This window comes from Haliotis rufescens, unplaced genomic scaffold (genome assembly GCF_023055435.1).
Source record: "Haliotis rufescens isolate VD_foot unplaced genomic scaffold, xgHalRufe1.0.p SCAF_5, whole genome shotgun sequence".
Classification (NCBI taxonomy): domain Eukaryota; kingdom Metazoa; phylum Mollusca; class Gastropoda; order Lepetellida; family Haliotidae; genus Haliotis; species Haliotis rufescens.
Window position 1 is genome coordinate 50,248,682 of NW_025964223.1, and position 23,420 is coordinate 50,272,101.

A 23,420-nucleotide genomic window follows, 5' to 3' on the forward strand; every position below is an offset into this window, starting at 1 on the left:
TCTTAATACCCTCCCTTAGTCATGTAAATATTTTGGTGATCGGCAGCTGTTTATGTGTTTGTTATTCAAGGCCACTCAGCAATATTCCAGCTATATGACGGCGGTCTGTAAATAATCGAGTCAGGACAAGACAATCCAGTGAGTGACATCTTGGCATCGATCAACGCAAATGGGATACGATGACATACATCAACCAATCAGCGAGCCAGACCATCTGATCCCGTTAGTCGCCTCTTACGACAAGCATGGGTTGTTGAAAAGAAACACTTTTAAATATACAATACGTTGTTAGATACTTCAGGCCCCGAGAAAAATTCAAATTAGGGGCATGAGTGTTTATGAATTTAAATTTTAGGAGAAAATCATAACTTACCTTCAACACTGGAGCTTTGTTTTCTTCCGCTGCCAGGAAGATGACGGTTTTGACGTTCTTGTCGACAGCAGTGTAATCTGCACCTTTCTGTAACAAGAGCTCCACAGTCTCGACGTGACCGTGTGTCACAGCCAGCAGAAGGGGGGTGTAGTTGTCTTTGCAACGTCGATCAATCTTTGCACCGCTGTAACCATGGAACATTACTTAATGTACAGCATAATATGTGCGTGCATCTGGCTATATATGTACTCCTAAAAAAAGAAACGCATAGGCTATATTTTCTCTTCTGATTTATCTAAGAGGAATCCTGAGAATCTGTACAATTATTATGCCCTTGCTTAACGTTGAGTCATTTCCAAGTTTAAAACCATTGACACCGTTTACCAATTGCCAAAATGCAACCACGTCTATTTCTATCAATAAAGGGTGTGAGGGACAATGGGGAAATAATTTCATGCGTGCATCATGAGAACCATTACCAATAAAACCCATGGTTCCTGCTTTAGTGACAGTTAAAAGACGAAATTTCTCATGTCCCATGCGCAGCGAAATAATGCAATTAAGCATTTAGAGGCAGGCGAGTTGCAATCGGCGGTTGCTCCGCGCTAAATGTGTCCCAGAGCAAAGTAGGGAGGCTTTGACGTGATCGGCCTCATTCCGGAAGACCACGTGTCACCACATCCGCACAGGACAGGTTTATCCGTCTACGACATTTACGGAACAGGTTTGTTACAACAACCTCTACTACATCTGCAGTAGCTGGAGTCCGGAGAATCATCTTGGATCAACCGTCAGGAACTGTTTGCATCAGCGCGTGGACTCATCCTTACACGAAAGCATCGCCAACCACGCAGGCAGTGGTGTTTCAACCATCTCAACTGTCCATTACAGAGATGGAGAAACGTCGTTTTCAGTTTTCAGTCAGTGATTTTTAAACTATAGATGCAGGTATTGTAGACTTAGTTGACAAGGTAGGTTGGTGTAGCATGTTTATCTAACAGAATAGACTGGCTCGCGTCTGTCTGGATTAATCGGTGCTATTTCAGCAACATGACGAGATGTGGAAGGTTAGAGAACTTAGACAAATTAGACTGTTGACACTGTGTGACAATGTGTAATTGGGGAAACACGGGATGTGAGGGATTATTTGTTTAGACAACGTAATTACCCACAGTGTTGTTATACTATTGTTTGGTTTTGTAATTTGTGATGCACATTTGCACTCAAGAATCTCCAAATTGATAAGGATATGGTGATTTACTGGAGCTCTGTGACTCTGTTTCGTCGTTCGATGCTCATGATGACAATGACTGAATTGTGTAGTCAAGACTCGATTATTTACAGACCCACGTAAAAAAGCTGGAATATAACTGAGTGTGGCGGTAATAAATAAACAGAACAAACAAATACAGTGTAAACCTAGTGTATTTACCAGATGCCACTTGATGCTACGCAGTATAATAGTAATGTCGTTCTACCAATAGAATGAAGATAACTTACTGATCAACAAGATACTGTACAACATCCAGATGATTGAACACAATTGCTTTGTGTAGTGGAGTTGCCTGTTCGTCATTCAACACATCAACACGAGCCTTGTGTTCCACCAGCAGCTTGACATTCCGGATGTCTCCTGACATGGCGGCCAGATGGAGAGGATAGATGTCGTGTTTCCGGGGGACATTCACATCGGCATCTGCAGAACATCAGAAGATGCAGTGATCTTCATGGATCATGTGGAAGATAAAAACCACAATATTTTCCTTGGGTTGCATCTCTTCATTGCCACAAAGTTAGTTTTCACAATATCATTAGTGAGGGGATGTTGTTAGACTCAACAGTCAGCAATATTCCAGCAATAGCACAACTGCCAGTAAATTGTCAAGTCTGGACCAGGCAAACCAGTGACAGAAAACATGGGTAACCTTCCACGCCACCAGGGTAGAAATATACACAATCAACCTTTCAGAGAGACATCCGAGGGTAGATGTCAAATTACAGACTGATGTTCTTATACAGAATTAAGTTAACTCACATTTCTCCAAGAAGAGTTTGGCCACATCATAATGTCCGTTGTCTACAGCCAGGTGGAGACATGTGCTCTCCTCAACATCCCGATCTGTCAGCATCTGGATGAGGAACACAGTACATCCGTATAATACTTCATCCTCATTACACGTTTTGGGTTCTAAAGTCATAGATCAATGTGTTTTTTATGGCTAATCCACTTTTAGTGATGACGACTAGATATAAATGTTGTGAACCGTGACATAGTGAATTATACACTTGGGGATGACTTGTACCTAATACCTTTGATTCTGAAATAACAAACTTCGCTCTGGCCGCTCACATTTGCTTTTCTTGCTGGATATTATGAAATTAGCTAACGAGCTACGATTAAATACGGTTTATATATCCAGAGGGAAAGATAAACCATTTGGAACTTATACATACACAACATGCAAATGAATTGTTGCATTCAATTCATTAACTTTAACAAATGCAAGTCAGCACCGTTGATGCCAGACATGCATACCAACACTGGATGATGGATGGGTAGATGGATGGATGGATGATGGATGGATGGATGGATGGATGGATGGATGGATATGGGATATTTATCAAGTTGCAGGTATTTATTCGGAATCAGAATCCAGAATTATGCAACGTCTCATTCCATATCAAGACGTGGTTGATAGACTTTAAGGACTAACGAATGAAAAGTGGTACCGGTGACCAATGAAAAGCCGAGTTATATATATAAACTGTAATCCCCAAGGGCATTACAGAAAATGTAATACCCTCTACCCATCATCCCTTATGATATATATATCATGAGGGAATATGGGTAGAGGGTATATATATATATATATATATATATATATATATATATATATGCAGGAGAAGAACCACTCAAGATTTCCCATATGCAGGAGAAGAACCACTCAAGATTTCCCGCCGAAACTATTGAGCATAAAGGACAAAACACAGAGAAGTTTGTATAATTGATGATTTTCAAAAGAAAGTGTTCGGGTTGCAATGAGTTCTGGATATACACTCATTATGCATAAGTACCATAACACACGGCAATGGAAACATGATCACACATACTTTCAACCAAATGTCTTTACATATGTTGTGTGCAGATTTTGTATTTTTCCACTTATACAGGAGTTAATGCATTATTTCACATTCTGAGAATGTCCTTGATGAGAGTCACTCACACTTGAAACCATCACCCAGCCTTCGGCACGACCTGATGCAGCATCAAACAACATCTGCACAAAGGAGACATTTCCCTTTGAACACGCATGATGCAGCGGCGTGGCCATCCCAATGTCTTTACATCGCACGTTGGCACCTGCCTCGATCAACATGGCTGCCACGCCCTCCTGGCTGTGAACGGCTGCAGTATGGAGGGCTGTGACACCCTGCATGTCTTGGGCCTGCCAACACCACATACAAATTTACAAGTTTTATTTGCATGAAGGCCATCAGACCCATAGTACAAAAAGGTTTACAAGTACCATTTTACAGAGAGTTATTTCTTTCGGGAAGATAAACAAGTGCTTTATCTTCCTGTGAATACATTGAAATTTGAAATAATACCAATGTCACAACTGTAAAATTGTGTAATGATTTCATGACCAACCATACTCATTTCTTGAATTGCTTCAACTCATGCCTGATACATATTTCAGTCAGAAAATAGTTCATCGACACTGTAGCACAGTTTAATCTGTACTCAACACTGTAAAATGCCAAGAATGACACGAAGTTATCATAAGCTTCTCTCAGCAAATTGTTTCTTAATTATTCAGGGGAGCTGATACTTATCATTTTCCAGCCTTTTGATATAACAGTAAGAAAAGTCAACAGTATGCGTATAAGACACTCACGTCAAGATATATGTCAGTAAGGTTCAGCAGAACCCTTGCAGCATTTTCATTCCCGCTCATGGCAGCATAGTGTAGAGGCGTCTGTCCATAGATATCCACAACATTGACTTCGGCACCAGTTTTGATCAGGAAGGATATACAGCCCTCTCCAGAGGTCTCCACAGACAGGAGGCCACTGGCTGCAGCCTGGTCACAGCCAAAGACAAATGTGAGTGTTAGTATCTAGACATGCTTTTATAGATATTGATTGAATCAAAGTTTTGTGAGGAATATTATTGAGGCCTATGCATGGAAAACAGACGTGAACTATTCAAAAGTGAAATCAACAGATCACCAACAAATGCGCAACATCCGATTCGGCATGTAAAGATTTGTGGCTTTACCTTAAATCACGATCAATACAATTAAAGTGTATTGTACACAAGTCCATTGTGATTTTAAATTCCTGCATTAAGTTTTTAACAGTCTATTTTATGACTTGTGTGTTGTTTTAATTGTGTAAAATGCACACTTTTTGTCCAGAAAATACGTCTCTGTAGAAGAAGTGAGTTTTTACCAACGTTAAATTATCTGCTGGTATGTTATTTTTTTAGTAGAGTATACCAGATAGTCCCGTTGATACAATAACATGCATAAGAAGGTGCTTGGTGTATTTCTGGCAATACGATTTTCATGTATTATATTCAATTTATTTAATCAATAAATCAGTATCGCGTATAGTATATGTTATAACTTAACATTATTTTGGGTAAGAAGGTGTTGCCCTCCACCTGATAAGCAGATCGTGTATTATGCACAAGGACTACAGTACTCACACTCCCCTTAATTGACTCCTCTTCTTCGGGACTGTTGGTCTCCATCCTCTTGATCTTCGCTCTGTGGTATCTGGCTGCAGTGTGGAGTGGGGTGATGTCTTCATGGCCTTTCACGTTGAGATCTTACAAAACGAGTTAGTGAACAGAGTATCCTAGCCTCAGCAGTGTGTCTCATCTGACCAGGGTGCCGTTGTACAAAGCAATCTTAGAGATATGGTGATCGTAACTCCCATGCCTTAACATAGAGTTACGGCAATCTTAGCGCTAAGGTTGCTTTGTACAACAGCACCCTGATCCCTATTAATATTTTTAGCCTTATCATGCTTATTGTTGCTTACCTGTGACTCAATTCAAATTGAAAGGTAAAATATGTAATTATATCATTAAAATATGTTTCTATCGTAACAGCATGTGAGTACCTGCACCAGCGTCCACCAGCAACTTGACCACACTGAGGTGGTTGTAGCGAATTGCATAGTGCAGGGGAGTCAGGAATGTATCGTCCAGTGCATTCATTTTCTCCTTGACGTGTCCGCTGATAGTCTGTAGCTCAGTTAGCATGTTACACTCGTCTCCATATCTGGCACACTGGTGGGAAGGAATGATGAATATAACATATGTCAAGATTAATTACTGGTTTGATAAACGTTTAATGATCGACCATAACTGATAAAAAAGTCAATGACATATATCCGCTGTAATCTTTCTCAATATCCTTCAAAGCAATAAATGGTTCATTAATCCCCGATCATTAATGAGAATTTAAACACATAATACATTCAATGCCATCCTCCTCATTTGAGTGAAAATAAACAAAATAGCAACGCATTCAAATTGTGATATAATGTATATACAGCATTCATCCACACACTCATAATGACAACAGATCTAATACCACTACATAATTCCATTATAAAGGATACAAAATCCAAATGTCCTTGTGTGCCTTCACACAGGCAACATAAGTTTGGGAAAACTCCAAAAAGTTTGCAAACTTGTATTTTCGAACAACAAATATGTGTTGTACGAAGTACCTCTTCACTTCTCTCAAATGCCGACGCCATTTTAAAGAAACATTAAGTGAAAATCAGGTTATATCGTTGCAGTATGTGATTGGTTGTAAACGACAAATATATGTTTGACAAAACCCTAATATGAAAGGGCTAATATGTTGGCCAAATATTAGTGTAGAAAGAGATCCATACCATTTCCCGACAACAGTTTATAAAAATTCTAAAGCTGGTTTACAAACTGTTTCGCAATGTTCACACACACATTTATGTTTGTAAACATAAATTGGAAAAATTAATTTTGTCGTGTGAAGCCATCTTGGAGCTCATATGTTGAGTTCTAATATACCGACCCATGAATCTACTTGATCAACAAAAACACGTCAACTAGTCCCAACTAGATCTGTATTACAATTGTTCGTTTTGTTTATTGATTTATTTGGGGAATGGTCCAAGTGGAGGGCCACATGCGACACTAACCAGGTTCGGATCTATAGTGTGGAATGTTGTCAGAGACTGGTCAAGTGGAGTTGAACAGAACCGAAGAAGTAGCCGTAGATGAACTAAACGAACTGGAAAGACTTGTGAAACAATCAATCAATCTTGATTTCCCAGAAAGATCTATCGATGACAGGAAAGAGAATTCCCAAGAGAATAAGATGTTCGTTCAAATGGTGAACAGTTCCATTAAACTGGAGAAAGGTTATTACAGCATAAAAATGCCATTAAAGAAAGCAGAGGTGAAAGAGACTAGAAAGACTGAAAGTGAAACTGAAGAGAGATTCTAAGTTATTGGAAGAATAGAATGATTTCGTGTCTAAACTTGTTGAAAAGAGCTATGCTGAGAGGATACCCGCTGATGAGGTGATCAGTACTATTTGTCATGTATGGTACTTGCCCCACCATAGTGTGTACCGCCTTGGAAAACCCGATAAATTGCGAGTTGTGTTCGACTGTTCTGCAGCATATGAAGGTATATCCCTAAACAGTCACCTGCTGCAAGGACCAGATTTAACAAATAATCTCACAGGCGTCCTTCTGCGATTCAGACAGGAACGTACAGCAATAATGGCAGATATTGAAGCCACCCTGTTCCACCAGGTGAGAGTGGCGAAAGATGACTGTGATTTCTTCAGATATAGTTGTGGCCTGAAGGTGATCTGAATCAAAACCGCACATCTTACCACATTGTGTTTCATTTGTTTGACGCAACCTCATCACCAAGCTGCTCGAATGCGACATTGCGTAAAACTGCAGATGCTAATGAAAATGACTTTTCATAAGAGGCAATAGCAGTGACAAGAAAGAGCTTTTATGTGGACGATTGTTTAAAGTCTGTGCCTACAGATGAGGAAGTCATTTCTTGTGTAAATTCACATTCATTGTGCTCTCATGTTCTCAAAGATAAGAGTGGCACCCCTCAAAAGGATTACTATTCCTAGAACTGAATTGACTGCAGTGATGCTCGCTGTTCGCACCAGTACCATGATCCTTAAAGAGATAGAGGTCCAAATATCATCTGTACATTATTGGACAGATAGTGTGGCAGTGATTAGATATATCTCCAATGAGAAAACCCGCTTCAACACGTTTGTTGCAAACCTTCTCTCAGTGATTCATGAAGCAAATGAAGTCAACCAATTGAGATAATCACAAATACAATGGCCGAAAACACCAACAGTGGATTCAAACATTGATGACGATCAAATTTGTTTATTTGTTTGATGTTTAACGCCACACTCTGCAATAGTCCCACTTTATATCTGTAAATAATCGAGTATGTACCAGACAATCCAATGATTGACATCATGAGCATCGATTCACGCAATTGGGATACGAAGACATGCATCAACCAAGTCAGAGAGCCTAACCACTGGTTACCTTTAGTCGCCTCTTACGACAAGCATAGTCGTCTTTTACAGCCAGCATGGGTTGATGAAGACCTATTCTACCCGGAAATCATTACAGTCAGTGGATAAAATTGAAAAGAGTTGTAGCCTTGTTTCTTTTGATTTTGGCAACATTGAGAGAGAAGGCAGGGCAAAGAAAAACTTCCGTAAGGAAGTTTCGAAGCAAGCAGAAGAATTTGTTATTCGCTACACACAGAGACAGAATTTTTCTTCTGAACCGAAAGCTCTAGAACAGTTTGGAACGGTTGGTCACAAAACCACTGACTCAAACAGGATTCAAAAGTTGGATCGGGTAATGATAAACGGTATCATGAGAGTGAGAGGTCGCCGTGAACGAGCGAACATTCCATTTGAAGCAAAACACTCTGTTTCCAGATTGATATTGAAAAATAGTCACAGAGTTGTTGAACATCAAGGAAAGAATACAATGCTGTCAGCATTGCAACAGAATCACTCGATAACCGGCGCTAGTACAGCCCTCAAGCGTCTCATCGCCAAGTGAGTTGTGTGTCGAAAATATCGAGCTCAAACAGCAAGTTAAAAGATCTGATTGCAGATGAACCCCCATTTCACGGTTTGGAATGGACTATTTTAGACCTATAAAAGTCAAAAGAGGTCGCAGTGTTGTAAAACGATATGCTAGGTATAAGACACAGACTCATACATCAAGGCGATCCATCGTTTTATCGCACGAAGGGGGCCAGTGAACGATCAGACAATGGCACGCACCTGGTAGGTGAGTTGAGACAGGAAATCAACAGATAGTGAGACCATTGAAACTGTTCTTCAGAAGAAAAAAATTGTGTGGGATTTAACCCCCCTTTGGGGTCTCACTTTGAAGGTGTATGGGACCATTTAATCAGATCCTTCAGAAAGATCCTTAACGGTCTGCTCCATGAACAGATGCTTCCAAATGATCCCACAGTTTTGGCTTCACTCACCCCAAATCACCTACTGTTACTATAGCCTGAAGAGACCATGCCACCAGACCTCCTCGACAAGTCGAACGTTTACACAAAAAGAAGATGGCGTTAAGTACTGTTTTTATCTAACCTCTTTTTGAAAAGATGGACAAATGAATATTTCACACTTCTTCAAGAGACACAGAAATTGGTGTGTCCAATGATGAAGCAACATGAGCTTTCAATTGCATTGATGATGTACAACTCGAACAGGACAATACAGAGGTTTCATTCGCATTGGTGATGTACAAGCCAAACAGGACAATACAGAGGTTTCAATCGCATTGATGATGTACAACCCGAACAGGACAATACAGAGGTTTTATTCGCATTGATGATGTACAACCCGAACAAGACAATACAGAAGTTTCAATCGCATTGGTGATGTACAACTCGAACAGAGTGTTAGGAACATGATGCCAGTCATTGAGCGTGTTGTGGTCTTATGTATGATCGGGCCAGTATCTGTACAGGAGTTGCATGCAAAGAATTATTCTCTAAAAAAAGTAGAGTCCCTTCCTCCTACGTCAGATGCTTTTCTACCAACATGTAAAAAGGGCTGCATTTCACGCTGACCACTGTTGAGGACGAGGTGGGAGGCCGAAACAGACCACCCAACGCAAACTGAGTGGAGATTGGTAAGATTAGTTGCAAAATTAGTGAGCGTTTGTGGATTGCGCAACCATAAGCTTCTCAGTCATACCAAGAGCTTCTGAGATGTAGTTCTGAGAGGGGATGCAGAGCACGGTGTAAATGTGTTGATTTGCACATTACTTTGCAAATGTGGTAGCAATTGTGATTGCATTTAATTGTCACTAACCAACAAAAACGTTAGCCATGTACACCATATCTTTTTTAAATGCAAATTTTGTTCTTTAAATATTCTGGTGTTGTCATTTTATCGACCATACGAGTATAAATATTGGTATAGATAATTGGCTTTTAATGAGGAAAGTCATATGCTAAAGAAATATACTCGAACTTCATTCCTCAAAGGCGGCCATATTTGATTTTTGTCGGTGGACCAATATCTTACAATATTCGGAATGTCCAGATCTGCATCTGTGCCAAGTTTCAATCTTTTATCACAAAGTGCAAACATTTTTTCACAAAAAGGCTGCACTAACAGGCTCTCTCGTACGCGTAACGTTGCTGCGATGACGGCTTGTTTACCAATTATGAGCAGTTTGAAGGATTTAGACATGTTTTAACGCGATAGCACACCTGTGTTAGTTCGTGTGAATGATAAACTTTAAGATGAATAAGCTTTCCGAAAATGCTAAAATTATGTTTCTGAAAAGTATGCACTTAGGAGAATCTCGCTGTCAAAAACCGGCTAATTTTGCTTAAAATTCGCTCTTTTCCCCCCAAAGTTGACCGTTTAATTTTCCTTTAACAATTTCTTTCAAGTCATTCGTATAACTGGTATAACTATCAATTACTGTACTGTGTTGTTTTAAATAAATACCACTTTTAGAGACGTTTTGGGCTACATGGACATGGACAGGCAGTTACGCGTATGACTGACCCCTCTCAGGTTGTCATCTTTACGGGGGACCTTTCTTGCGTACACGTTACCTCCTCCGACAACAATCATCAGATTAACCAACCCGAAGTTGGTAGATCACCAAGAAAACACGAGGACAGCACACTTGCGACTACCTTGCAGAGAGACAAGTTATAGACTTCACAATAAAATGTTATAGACTTCACACAGTGGGAAGTTGTGTTTACAGTTTTTAATTAATGCGAATCTTTGTATGCTAAATGGTCCCAATAGTTGTGAAATGAGATTTGACATTTGTGTGAAACTAGGATATGTGTGTTGTGGACTACTGTTTTCTGCCTTATGAAAGCTTAGATATAGTGTTCAGTTGTGCCCTTCAGATTTGGTTAACCAGTCCGGTTGTGTGGTGACAGATGGAGTGAGTGAGAGAGTTGAGTTTAATGCCGCTTTTAACATTAGTCCAGTTATATCACGGCGTGTCAGCTTAATGTGGGAGGAAAGCCGGATGGAGACGCACTCAACCCCGAATGAACCATACAGAAGGAAGGAAACGGGAGATAACTCTGTCCAGTACTATGAGAAAATAGTAACAGGAAAACCAACGGCAAATTTTCGTAAGTCGATCGAAGTGAAAAAGTTCTTAACAAATATAATATACAAGTTAGAATCAACGATAAATCACCAACCGTACTATTTTGACGATGTCTATGGTGAATTTGTGAACGTCGTTTGCTAAGAAGTGCAGGTTAAGCTACCAGTGAATCTTTATGTCAACTGGGAAAAGTAACAAGAAGTGAGACATCATCGGCCATAATGGAAGGATATGTACACATTAAAGTGAAATGAGATGTGTATAGCAGTGAAGGACTGGTGCCGGGGCACGCAAATACCAACAGAAACAGAGAAGTCAACATCGCAGCAAAATTCACCAGGATATGGACGATGTGTGTGACGAAAATAGAGAAGATTTTTGGAAGTGTATTGTCAAGGTAGCAGTAGGTAATGATCGACAGAAAACCATTCCTATGGAAATACTATTACAATAAAGGGATAAAGACCACGTGTTAGATTGGTGGAATAGGTCTTCAGCAACCCATGCTTGCCGTAAAAGGCGACTATGCTTGTCGTAAGAGGTGACTAACGGGATTGGGTGGTCAGGCTCGCTGACTTGGTTGATGCATGTCATCGTATCCCAATTGCGTGGATTGATGCTCATGATATCACTGGATTTTCTGGTCCAGACTCGATTATTTACAGACCGCTGTCATATAGCTGGAATATTGCTGAGTGCGGCGTTAAACAAACAAAGCAAACTATTGGTGGAAAGCGGGTTATGAGGAACTGCTGAACATAAAAACTGCAGATGACGACACAAGGGATACGATGACGTCAGAGGATGGTGACATTCACATGGTGACATTTAATGATGACATTACTATAGAGGAGGTCAGAGAAACTCTCAGGAAAACCAAGAACTGCAAAGCCCCTAATATTGACAATACACCATCAGAGCTTTTATGGGGAGACCACACTAGCGAACTAGTATATAAGCTGGTCAATGTTTGTTTCCAAACCCCTGTATACCTGATATGTGGTCAAAGGGAATAATCAATCCCAAACCTCATCATGTCACTCAAGGGACCCGTTGAAGTACAGGCGACTAACGTAAGCAGCTCGTGGTGGTTATAAGCTACACTGTGGAGTGCTAAATGCCCGATTGGAAATGGAAATAAACAACATTTTCAGTGATATTGAAAATTGTTTCAGAGAGGGGATCACATTGCTTCGATAACTAGTATTATAGAGATCTGAAAACTAACGCTGCCTTCTCGACTTGAAGAATGCGTATGATGGAATCGACAGAAGCTTTCACTTTCGTGACTCACTTTTGAATATATCAGCTTGGTCCAGTCGCTATATGGCTGAAATAATGCCGATGCGACGTTAAATTCTTATTCACTCACTATTTACCCCCCATTACTGTCCTTGTCGCTGGTGAATAAAGTTTTTTCTTTCTGCTCATGTTTCCTATTATTCATACAATTAACATGTTATTTGTTAAGTACCACACCTTACCCAGCTTCTCCTTACCCATCTCTTTTTCTGATTATAAAAAAAACCCAGGTGGGTATTTCAAGTATATTGTGTATATTTAATTATTTTAGCCTCCTTATAAAATATAATTTTATCTATTTATCAATTTGTTTTATTGTCTCTCATAAATCGCTGTTAGATTGGTCGTAGATAGTGTGATCAAACATGTAAATCACCTGTTTTATTTTTGTACTTTAAATGGTTTACTAGTGAGACATAAATAAACGCGTCTGTCTGTCTACTGTAAATATACATCACGGTTTATTTTGGTTATTTTTTATTACAATATCAAAACTTGCAAGGTGTTTTTACTTTGAATGTTATAACCCTGAGCAAGAGTCGTAAGACGCTCTTTGCAATCTTCGTGAAAGAGCGTTCTCGATTGTACCTCAAAAGTTGTGTAATGTTGACACCAAAGGGTGGAGCTGCTGGAATAGTGTTCGACATAAAGAGAAGGTTGACAATTGGAAAGTTGAAGTCATCCCTCTGTATAGTCGCCTTATGGTCTAGTGGAGAGTTTTTTTTATGTCATGCAATAAAATTCCCAAAGAACGAACCATTGCAAATGTAATTGAAAAGACATCACAGTCCGATATACGCCGCATTTCAATAAATAAAACGCTACCTTTTGAAGCGCAGCATGTGTACCTAGCTTTCCTTTCAGTCAATTCGTGTCCCACGCCCGACTTTGAGCATATCAAAGTACTTATGATTTTTCACTCTTTGAAAGGTGGCATGTTTCAAGCTTTACACATGGTAATACCATTCAAAAGATGCATAACAGCGGATAAACGTGAAATCTTCACTTTTTTATTTCGAAGGCTATATTTGAATGTGTATAAAAACCGTCTGATTATAGCAAATGCTGGCTATCCTTTGTCATGTTGTGCATGGAATTGCGAGACAAGTTTACTCTCTATATGGATCGTTATAAAAACAATTGTACCCCTTTTGAATAAACAAAAATAAAACTTAAAAATTCAAACTTTTAGCTATTTAACAAGACAATTCTAAACGTGAGAAATTGTTGGATATGTTATGCCAACACGAAGAAACATAATTGTGTCATATTTTAAATATACAGGAGCAACAGTAGAAACTTATTTTTCTTAGTGTAACCATTAGAGTTAGCAATATTTTACAGAGAACAAAATAATACACTATTTCTGTCAGTGTATTATTGTAAAACTAATATTTTACCTCTGCCCTGGAAAAGAAACAAATTCTCATTTTTAATATCACCACGTGTTAAAGCCTGATTTATCGCTCTTTATGAGAAATAAAAAAAGTGATGATTGAGGGATGATTTTGTCTTCTCTGTGTCCAAAACACAACAAATATAATAGTTATAATTTCAATATTCTTTACTTATTGAACATGTGTGCTTTGTACTTATGGAAATGTATGCTATGCAATGTGTGTTTACCTAAATTATATTAAGAATTTCCTCACGTAACAGCAAGGACAAAGCGGTTACACCAAAGACAAGGCAGTAACAAGTAAATAGTGTTCATATTGGCTTTTTATGTATGTTTATGTTATTCTTGCAAACATTATGTTTATGTTCTCATGTAAATATATTTCTCTTTGTTACTTTAAAATGTAATTTGTGCATATGTATGTGAGTGTGTGTGTGTATGTATGATTATGTGTGTATGTGTGTATTGGTGTACATATGAGTGTATATATATTTATGTATGTATATGTATGTGTGTTTTGGTGTACATATGAGTGTATATATATTTATGTATGTATATGTATGTATGTGTGTTTTGGTGTACATATGAGTGTATATATATTTATGTATGTATATGTGTATGTATATTTGTATATATATATATATATATATATATATATATATATATACACATATATATATATATATATTTATACATACATATGTTTATGTGTATATTTATATATGTGTGTGTGTGTGTGTGTGTGTGTGTGTGTGTGTGTGTGTGTGTGTGTGTGTGTGTGTGTGTGTGTGTGTGTGTGTGTGTGTGTGTGTGTGTGATCAATGTCTGTGCAAATATATTAGGGAAAGGGCCACCTAAGTTGGATAACTTTTGTTGACCATATATGTCAATAAAATATGTTTAAAACAAAACATAACACCAAGGACATTACCATTACTCATCACCGCTTTCCTGTCATCAATCAGTCGGAAATGACGCTCTATAATTAGTGTCACATAATTACAATAGCATAAGACATTTTTCACAACGTACTTTGAAGTTTCTACATAAAGATGGATCACTCTAACACCTTATTAAGCAAATGGTTGCACCAAATACAGGAACCATGATTTTCTTATTTTTTTATTATTTAAAGATAGAAACAAAGAGAGACTCATGTTTATTTTAAAATATCCAATCCCATTAATAAAATAACAACATATGATAAATGTATATGATATATAATCTGAAATATGTTTATTGTAAAAAGCATTCAGTGTTTATTGTCAGTGATATTTAAACAATTTCAGACGATACACAAATCCACCACAAGCAGTTAAAGCAAAGCACTGACAAAGCAAATACTAGTATTTGACGATCTATTTTAATTTGGTTCACCACTGAAATATTAGGGATGAAAGTTAAGGACTATCTTAAACTTTATGTAAGATAAAGACTATTGACATAAAATGAGTACATATATTGATAATGACCCATATACAGTAGTAGTATTGGTAGTTAATTATAAGGTAGTTGTCGCAGTAGTAGTTGTAGTTCTAGACATTAACCAGTAGCAATTTTTGTATAAATAAGTAGAAGTGGTAGTAGTAGTTGTGGTTGTAATGGTTGCTGATTATTATTTTGTTGCATTGTAGATGTTGTCGTTGTTGTGGTGGTGGTCGTGGAGGTGGTAGAGGCTGTGGTATATTGAAGTCGCTGTTGTAGTAGTAACAGTTGTGATTTAGGCGCCTTAGGAATTCAGACGGTCTTTATGATAGTATGACACAAATTAATATGAGTAACACACCCACTAAAATCGCTCACTAGATGGCTCCCAAGTGTTTTATCCGTTAAAAAACAAACAGTTATTAAGCATCAATGGATACCGCACTGGGATATCGGACGAATAATGTTGGTCCACACTACGACGTCCTGCGAATGCCCCCTGACGGTACATACCAAACATAATTAATGAAATGAATTTAGGATTCAAACCATGATCAACAGATCCTTGCTAGCTCTGCACGGGTAACTGCTGTACCTTTGCCCACTGGACCACATGTTAAATGAACGTGTAGTGATATAAGTTAAAAATGTATAAATAATATAGGCGAAGGCAAAATAATATAAGCATGGGCAAAAGCAATATAGGCGGGAAGAAGATGCCAGGCCTTCTCCTTCGCTCTGAGCAGACGACAATGTGTACTTACTTGGTGTAAGGTAAGATTATGTGCCTCTGTACTGTCGGCGCAGTCCGAGGATTCCCCCGGAACATCGCATAGGTTTATGGTCAGGTTCGCCATTTCCATCACAACATCTGACAACCGTCTATTGACCAATAGCAAGTGTGTCAGACTTTCCGTCTCACGAAACAAAATTCCTCATGACAGGTAACAGAAAACGCTGAACACGATGCAGCATTTGAGCTTAAAATATGCTAGTAAGCCGGAACCTATTTGACACGTCGACCTCGCTAGCACATGACCGTGACGTGATATAAACATTCTAGCTTGTCAGACCCTTTGTAAGTCAATGCTAGCCTTGATCACTCCAGTTCAGGTACATTCGTGCTTTTGTTTACAGTCACCATGTTGAAACTAAGTATCTTTTGAATATATTTGCGATAAAAACTTATACGTATGAACGCAGATGATCAGCAACGCGCATAAATATGCTTCCGCGAGCGTGTTTAGGCGGAGGCCTGTTTACAGTATTGGGGACAAGTTGTCCCGTTTCCTGCATTCATACCCCAGTCTTCTTGTGGTTGCTGAAAGGGACGAGGTGGGCCGATTGATAACAGAACATAAGCTTTTCAAGCAGTTTGCATTTAACAAAAGGCAGTTCAAGTAATTACAATATATTGTCAAACGGTTTGTTTAGCTGTACATGAATGACAGCTGTGTTGTGAAACGTTTCGAGGGTGTATGTTAATGAGTTTTGCGGTTGGGTACCCGAAAGCATCTACCGTGACAAGACACACCCATACCAGATGAACCGGGGCATGGTATGGGGTAGTGTGGTTAGACTCGTTTATAAACGTCTTTGTAATCTAAACCAAGATCGTATCTCCAAATAATAAAAAAAACACTTCCCATCTGTGCCTGTTTCATTTGATTTTTATATATCAACTAAGTCCAGTTTGGAATAGTCACATTGAGGTATGGATGCTGACCTTACCATTCCCTTCTCCCATGTCTGACTGATGGAACATCTGACTAATGAGAGTGGCCCCGGTTTCCAGAAACCGACTTAAGAACATCAGGTAGTCACGCTCGATTATTTGTCTGATTGCAAACAAACAGACAGTTTATTAACACACAACAAATGAAATAAGTGCACAATAAATATAATATACATATGAAAAGTACAAGGTTCGACGATGTGATATGATAACATTACTAACAAGTTCATTGATGGACAAAAACAAAACAGCTTCTGTACATCAGTAAGATCTTCATAATCAACATTAAAATAACAGGCAATGCATTCTAAATTAAAATGTAGGTCATCATTCACTGGACATTTGAGTAAAACATGAATTTACCCTCAATACGGTGGTTAAAAACGCAAAGGACGTGCGCTGTTCTTGTGGCAAGTTCTCGTAGTCTCTATCCTAATAGGGGCAACCCAACATCTGATTTAGCAAAAAGCGCTTCTGTGGTGCTTAGGCACAAGCATATTTAGATAGGTTTCAGCACCGTACTACAAATGCCACTTTAGTAGCATATTTATTTATTTTTTAATCGCAATTTCTCGTAATTTCAATTATTTGTTCTTTTCTCGATCGAAATTTCGAAAGAGAAAATATTTGAAATTGTGAGAAAATAATCGAAGTAACGAGAAAGAACTCGTAATTTCGAGAAAATAATTGAAATAACGAGATGATATTCGAAGCAACAAGAAATACTCAAAATTTCGAGGGGCGTTCGGGTAGAGTTCGATTCCTGACATGGGTACAATGTTTGAAGCCCATTTCTGGTGTCCCCCGCCGTGATATTGCTGGAATATTCCTAAAATCGTATAACTTACTTAAAGCATTGTATGGTATATCACCAATTATTTACATTAGGCAATGACGAGCCCTAATGCCTGATTGCCTGTTTTGTGTCCGATGGCCTTTCGCCCATGCATTCGGTTGTTGTTTTGCCTGGGGCGTTCTCCCTTTGCCGGCAGGTATTGTTCTCGTGTAACTTTATTTGTATGCCAATAGAATACAAGATGGAATTATACATGCGATTAAATCTCTAAAACATAATAAGTCCTCGGGTATTGATCTGATCGAAAATGACCATTTGATTGATTCTTCCCATGTTCAACCTTATTTTTGTCATCATCAATGATCCCCGATTCGTGGCTCGCTGGTTATTGTACGTATATACAAAAGGAAACGCAATATATGACCCCTTTAGTTATAGACTTTAGCTGCTTTGGTAAACTTTTTACATGTTACATGTATTCTGAATTCCAGACTTAAGGGTCAACTATTTGATATTCACGTGTGTGTAGAGGGCTTCGATTTTATCCCAAAAACAAAATCGTCCTCGATTATTCTTGAAAAAAATAATTATGTTTCGTATTGTTGGAATAAACTGAAATTGACTGCAACAAAAATTGTGTTTTTTAGGAAATAGTATAATTAAAAAGAAATACCTGGTTTTGCAGCTGTAGCTGTACAATATCTGGTCTCATCAAAAAGTCCCAGCTCCCAGAATATCAAGCGGTCGGTCCCTTACATGTGTTTTTAGGTACAAATGATGAGGTCTTAACCGTCTCAAGCGTGATTCCGAAAACATTTTCCTACTTCAGATAATATTCCTGTTCACCACACAAAGAATGAAGTCTTTAAACAGAAAATTGTGTATTGCGCATTATTTTATTTCTCCCGAGCAATAAAACACAGAGTGCTGGTCTGTGGTTAAACCTACTACGAAATTGAGTTGAAGGTAACCTTTTAACACATCATGTGTTAAAGTTAACATTGGCAAGTCTGTGACTCAGGCTTTAGACAGGGAGACAATTTATCACCTCTCCACTTTTCTATGTAACCCGTAAAATTACCACTCAGGTCAATTATAATGATGCTTTACGCTGCTGATCCAATTCTATTTTTTTCATTGTCGCAGTGGACTACCAATTACTGAAAACATTTACAGAATGCTTTAAGTGGAAACTGTATACTGTTATTGTTAAAACTAAATTTATTTTTTTTCGCTCCGGACCAGCGTGTAAACGTTAACACAAATTCTTGAAATTATTCAGATAGTAGATACGTATAACAACCTGGAAATTGATTTCAATCGAAACAGACGAATGAATATAGCAATTAAAACATTAACCAACCACGCACATAAAGTAATGTTTGCACTATTAAGAAAAGCTAGAAACGTAGATGTCCCATTAAAGTGTCTCCTCCACGCATTTGACACTATGAATTTATTATTTCAGTTATATGAAAAACTATTTCATCCTCATGACATCAAAGTAGTCAAAATCCGCCACGGGATCTCTGTTTACTTTAAATAATTCCTCAGGACGCTGGTTATAGTCAAACATTTCAAAATCAGCAATATACTTCTCGCGAAGGTTTTCCATGTCTTTGAGTGTCACCATCGAATAGGCTTGCAAAAAGGCCTCTTTCTTGTTTGCTTTGGCCGACGGCCCGGATCTCTTGAATGCGTCCAATGCCATGTTGAGATATTCGGTGACGGTTATGTTGTTACTCTGCTCGGCAGAGAGGGGATACAAATCTATTTTTTCTATCATCCCTCCTATTTGTAACTGGCGCCATAGTCTCTGATAACCAGCATGTATACTAATGCAGCGACTCCACCCATTCCTGAAGGAAAATGCCCGTACGACAGCGTCAACTATATAATCTACCTTATACTCAGTATTCACATCTTTGAATATAATGTCTCTGTCATAGGAACCTGATTTTTGCAAAATATACCGTGTGTCATCTTGGAACGTCTCAATCTTGCCAATGACGTCATAATCCACCGAGCAAGCGTCGCAACAATACGCAACCGGTCTAAGATGCACGTCAAAACTTTTAGAGTTGAGAGTGTTTAAATATTTGATATATTCATCAAAAGTCACATCGGATCCACAAGTTTCCGTGCCATTTGTATAGGACGATCTGAACATCTGAATCGCCTTTTTACCAAGACTCCACATGTACCTGTTTGGTGACAGAACTTTATCTATAAACGTTGAAAACACCCGACTGTACGGGTCCCGAGCGAATATGAATTTAAGAGTAGTTTCAAGGAGTTTGGACATGTCATCCGCATGAGCCGCCTCCGTCATATTGAGTGGAATCTTAGCATTGGATTCTTTGAAATCTATGTAGGACAACTGGAAAGGCGAAACAACTTTTGGGTCTTTCCGCCTCACCACTTCAAATGCTCTCCGCCAGAAGGTTGAACCAGACTTTGCAACAGGACAATACATTATGCGAGGTTCCTTCAGGAACCAGTGATGCTTACGCACTATCTTTGTGTTGAGTGTTGTCTGGTCCTCTGCTTGCTTCTGACAATACTTCGTCAAATGTTCTTTCCTCTTTTTATAGGTGTTCTCATGTTTTTCCTGTAAAGGCAATTAAAATACTATCAGCATAGTAACGCTGGACATGGCGACGAAGATGAATTCATTAAGCATAAGGTAATTTCAAAAACAAACCAGATGCCCATATTTGAGTCAGTAAAACATCCTCCGTTGCTATAGTTCGGATTTTCCAAGGTTTGTATTTTCGTTTACAAATTGTACTCATAAATGGTAAAGCTTTGGTCGCTGTCATTCCCGAAGTCAAATGTTTTATTACTTATTCGAGGCTTATCAAGTAACATTTTAGTCTCCACTGCTTCCTGTCAGTAGTTGCGATTGAAGACATCATAACCAACTCACCTGATTTCTTATGAATATGACGCTTCTATTTATTCTGTCCTGCAGTTGGGTTCGAAGATTATGAATATAATGTTTCACTATAACGTCTCTGTCTGTGACATCTTTGGGTAGGTTAAGGCGCAGCTGCAGCTTCTGGTGCACTGGTACAGCCACAGGGTTGTTGTCCACAATATCTTAAATATAATACATTTCTGTCACTGAATACGTTCGGTGTTATATCACACTTGTCACACGGACACAGAAAGTCTGTCGTGGCCAAAACCGTCACGTTGACCATACAACTACAAATACTAGTAACGGTAGCCTCCTGGCCAAAACCGTCACGTTGACCATAAAACTACAACTACCAGTAACGGCAGCCCCCTGGCCAAAACCACCCCCTTGACCATACAACTACAACGACTTGTAACAGTTACTGGAGAAAATTTAATATTCAGAATAGTTATCTGAGTTTTAGTTTTAGTTTAAAAGTGCCAATCAAGTCAACAATGAACAGTGATTGAGTGTACGTTAGGCGCAATTGTTCACTCTTTGTATAATGCTAACAAACAAAAACATATATTATCACGTTATAGATATTGGTATCGATACGATCAACCAATCCATTAATTGTGCAACTGTGGTCACCTGACAATAACTACTTTTAGTATGCTCCATAAACGTCGTTTCAACTGACGCAGCTTACCCAATAGAAATGTGAATATCAATTAACATGGCAAATACGTTCTCTTACTCACAAGAAGTAGCATTGTAACGCCGTAGTAAATCATACAAGAAGTTGCTTATTGCAAATGTTTATTGTTTTCAAAGACATTAAATCAGACATTTAAATAACTGATTGTCTCCTGTTTTAACGAACTCCAAGAAAAATGTCAACTCCAATCATTTAGACCTAACACGTATCATTTTTCAGACACATTTCTGACTGTAGATGCTTAGCAAAAATCACGATGACGATAGGAACACTGGATTTAAAGGGGACCAATTTTACTACTATAAGACAAAGACGGAGAACACCAGACTTCGACTGTAAATGACAATGATGCTGAAGATTCTAGATATTTGACGGCACATGATCACAAGACAGACACTTTATGTAGTCTGGTAATGACCACTTGTCTAAATAAAGACACGCTCTTGTTAAAATCTTGGTGATATGAAAACTTAAAATGTGAACTTATGTGAACACAAGAATGATACATATTTTAATAATACAAATAAATATGTATTTTGATTTTCAAACATAAGCTGTCTAAGATACCCAACAGAAGTCTGTATTATGCAAATGTATTTTTTAACTTTTTAAAAGTTTTAATCAAATTATATTTAAAACTAAAACTATGTAGAAGTATTATTTGAGTGATGTCTAAACGCAAGAACTGTTCATGGTTTAATAATATTGCTAAGTTAAGATATTTTCAATTGAAAATTAAATATAAGATAAAATCAACTGAAAGGTCCAGTATTTTTTGTTCCTTAGTTTATTATAAATATATATCGACAATCAACTTGTAGGGACACCGTAAATGAAGATATCGTCTTTGCTTTAACGTTATTTTCAACACCTTGATGCACATTTGGGTATCCCTATCAATCCTTACTATTATTGTAACGATGTAACAGTAGATATTGTAAACATTTAGAAGTTGTAAAAATTAGATACTTACAAAACCCATGTAGAATCCAGATTGCTGGCAACGCCAAACATCCAAAGAGACCAAAGAGACTCAAATGCTTACTGCGAATAACCATGACTGACTGAGAACCGAACAGCGATATGACGCCTATTGCCTCTCCCTGATTAAATACCCCCTGTGACGTTATCCCATTTGTTTTGTACGGGGTTTTCTTGTTTGACCAAGTACGTGGGCTCAATCAAGATGAAAGCCGGGGGCGATTTTGAATATACAGTAAGTCAGTTAGTTTTAACGCCGCTTTTGGTACGCCTAGGGCATCCCCTATGATCGTGTACGACAGGCGGTCTTTCCACAAGGGAAGTGAACGCTTTCCTTTGCGAGAGGTACATGTTAGTTTGCAAATATCGTTTCAGTGAAGCATTTTCCAATATTTCACGAGTTCTAAGCATTTATGCAAAAGCCTTTTCAATGCTTTTATAGCAAAAGATATTACATGAGGGACACGCAATATCATGGGTTCCAAGAGCTAAAAACGAAATTATTTGGTATTAATGACGACTGCCACTTTTAAAAGTCAGCGGATTAATCTTTTCCTGAAATTAGTTTTAAGATTAAATATAAATAGATCATTGTAAACATTAATAACCGATCTTCAAATCTTGAGAAAATCGTCTTTCATAGAAGTGTAGTTATTACATACGTTTTGTTGAAAGGTACCTATCCTCAAGTATAACAGTAAATTTACCGGTTGTGTACTCTTCCCATACATCGCTCGTACTCTTTCCACATGTTATTTTTATATATCCGGTTTTGAGAACGGTTTTAATTAATACAGTGCATTCTATTTTTGAAGGAAGGTAAAACAAGATTCTTGTCGTTGCTTTAATGAAACGCTTGACAAGTTTTCTTCCATCATAAGTTTAAACGCACATGAGCATAAAATACTAATAACAGAAAACTGAAACTGTGTTCAACAGCAGTCATATTCCAAATTAATTGAAAGAAAGAGTGTAAAAGAAGAAATGTTTCTGAAACCAGTGCTGAAAAGAATCTGTTAGTTCAGAAAAAATAAATGAGAAATATACATGATCATAAAACATTATTCCATCAAACCAACCATGACGGTGTT

At 38.1% G+C, this 23,420-nt stretch overlaps 2 protein-coding genes across 3 annotated transcripts in view; both read right to left on the bottom strand.

Moving 5' to 3' along the window:
• The window catches only part of LOC124126982 (transient receptor potential cation channel subfamily A member 1 homolog), a 37,876-nt gene extending 21,483 nt beyond the window's left edge, over positions 1 to 16,393 (bottom strand). The window contains exons 1-8 of one of the 2 annotated variants that reach the window (XM_046490503.2): positions 15,959 to 16,393; positions 5,507 to 5,675; positions 5,088 to 5,209; positions 4,273 to 4,458; positions 3,598 to 3,819; positions 2,409 to 2,502; positions 1,874 to 2,069; positions 374 to 557 (exon numbers count right to left, since the gene is read on the bottom strand). In XM_046490503.2, coding sequence (XP_046346459.2) covers positions 374 to 557; positions 1,874 to 2,069; positions 2,409 to 2,502; positions 3,598 to 3,819; positions 4,273 to 4,458; positions 5,088 to 5,209; positions 5,507 to 5,675; positions 15,959 to 16,057 — 1,272 coding nt within the window. In that variant the 5' untranslated portion in view covers positions 16,058 to 16,393. The remainder of the gene's footprint in view (positions 1 to 373; positions 558 to 1,873; positions 2,070 to 2,408; positions 2,503 to 3,597; positions 3,820 to 4,272; positions 4,459 to 5,087; positions 5,210 to 5,506; positions 5,676 to 15,958) is intronic. The other variant, XM_046490502.2, reaches the window with a different exon arrangement.
• A 2,599-nt stretch (positions 16,394 to 18,992) lies between these two features.
• On the bottom strand, positions 18,993 to 22,414 carry LOC124127563 (carbohydrate sulfotransferase 9-like). The gene is made up of 3 exons (XM_046490968.2): positions 22,322 to 22,414; positions 20,655 to 20,827; positions 18,993 to 20,336 (listed from the first exon to the last, which is right to left on the bottom strand). Exons 1-3 carry the CDS (start codon positions 22,404 to 22,406, stop codon positions 19,206 to 19,208), a joined length of 1,389 nt encoding a protein of 462 aa, XP_046346924.2. The 5' UTR covers positions 22,407 to 22,414; the 3' UTR covers positions 18,993 to 19,205.
• Positions 22,415 to 23,420: the final 1,006 nt, after the last annotated feature.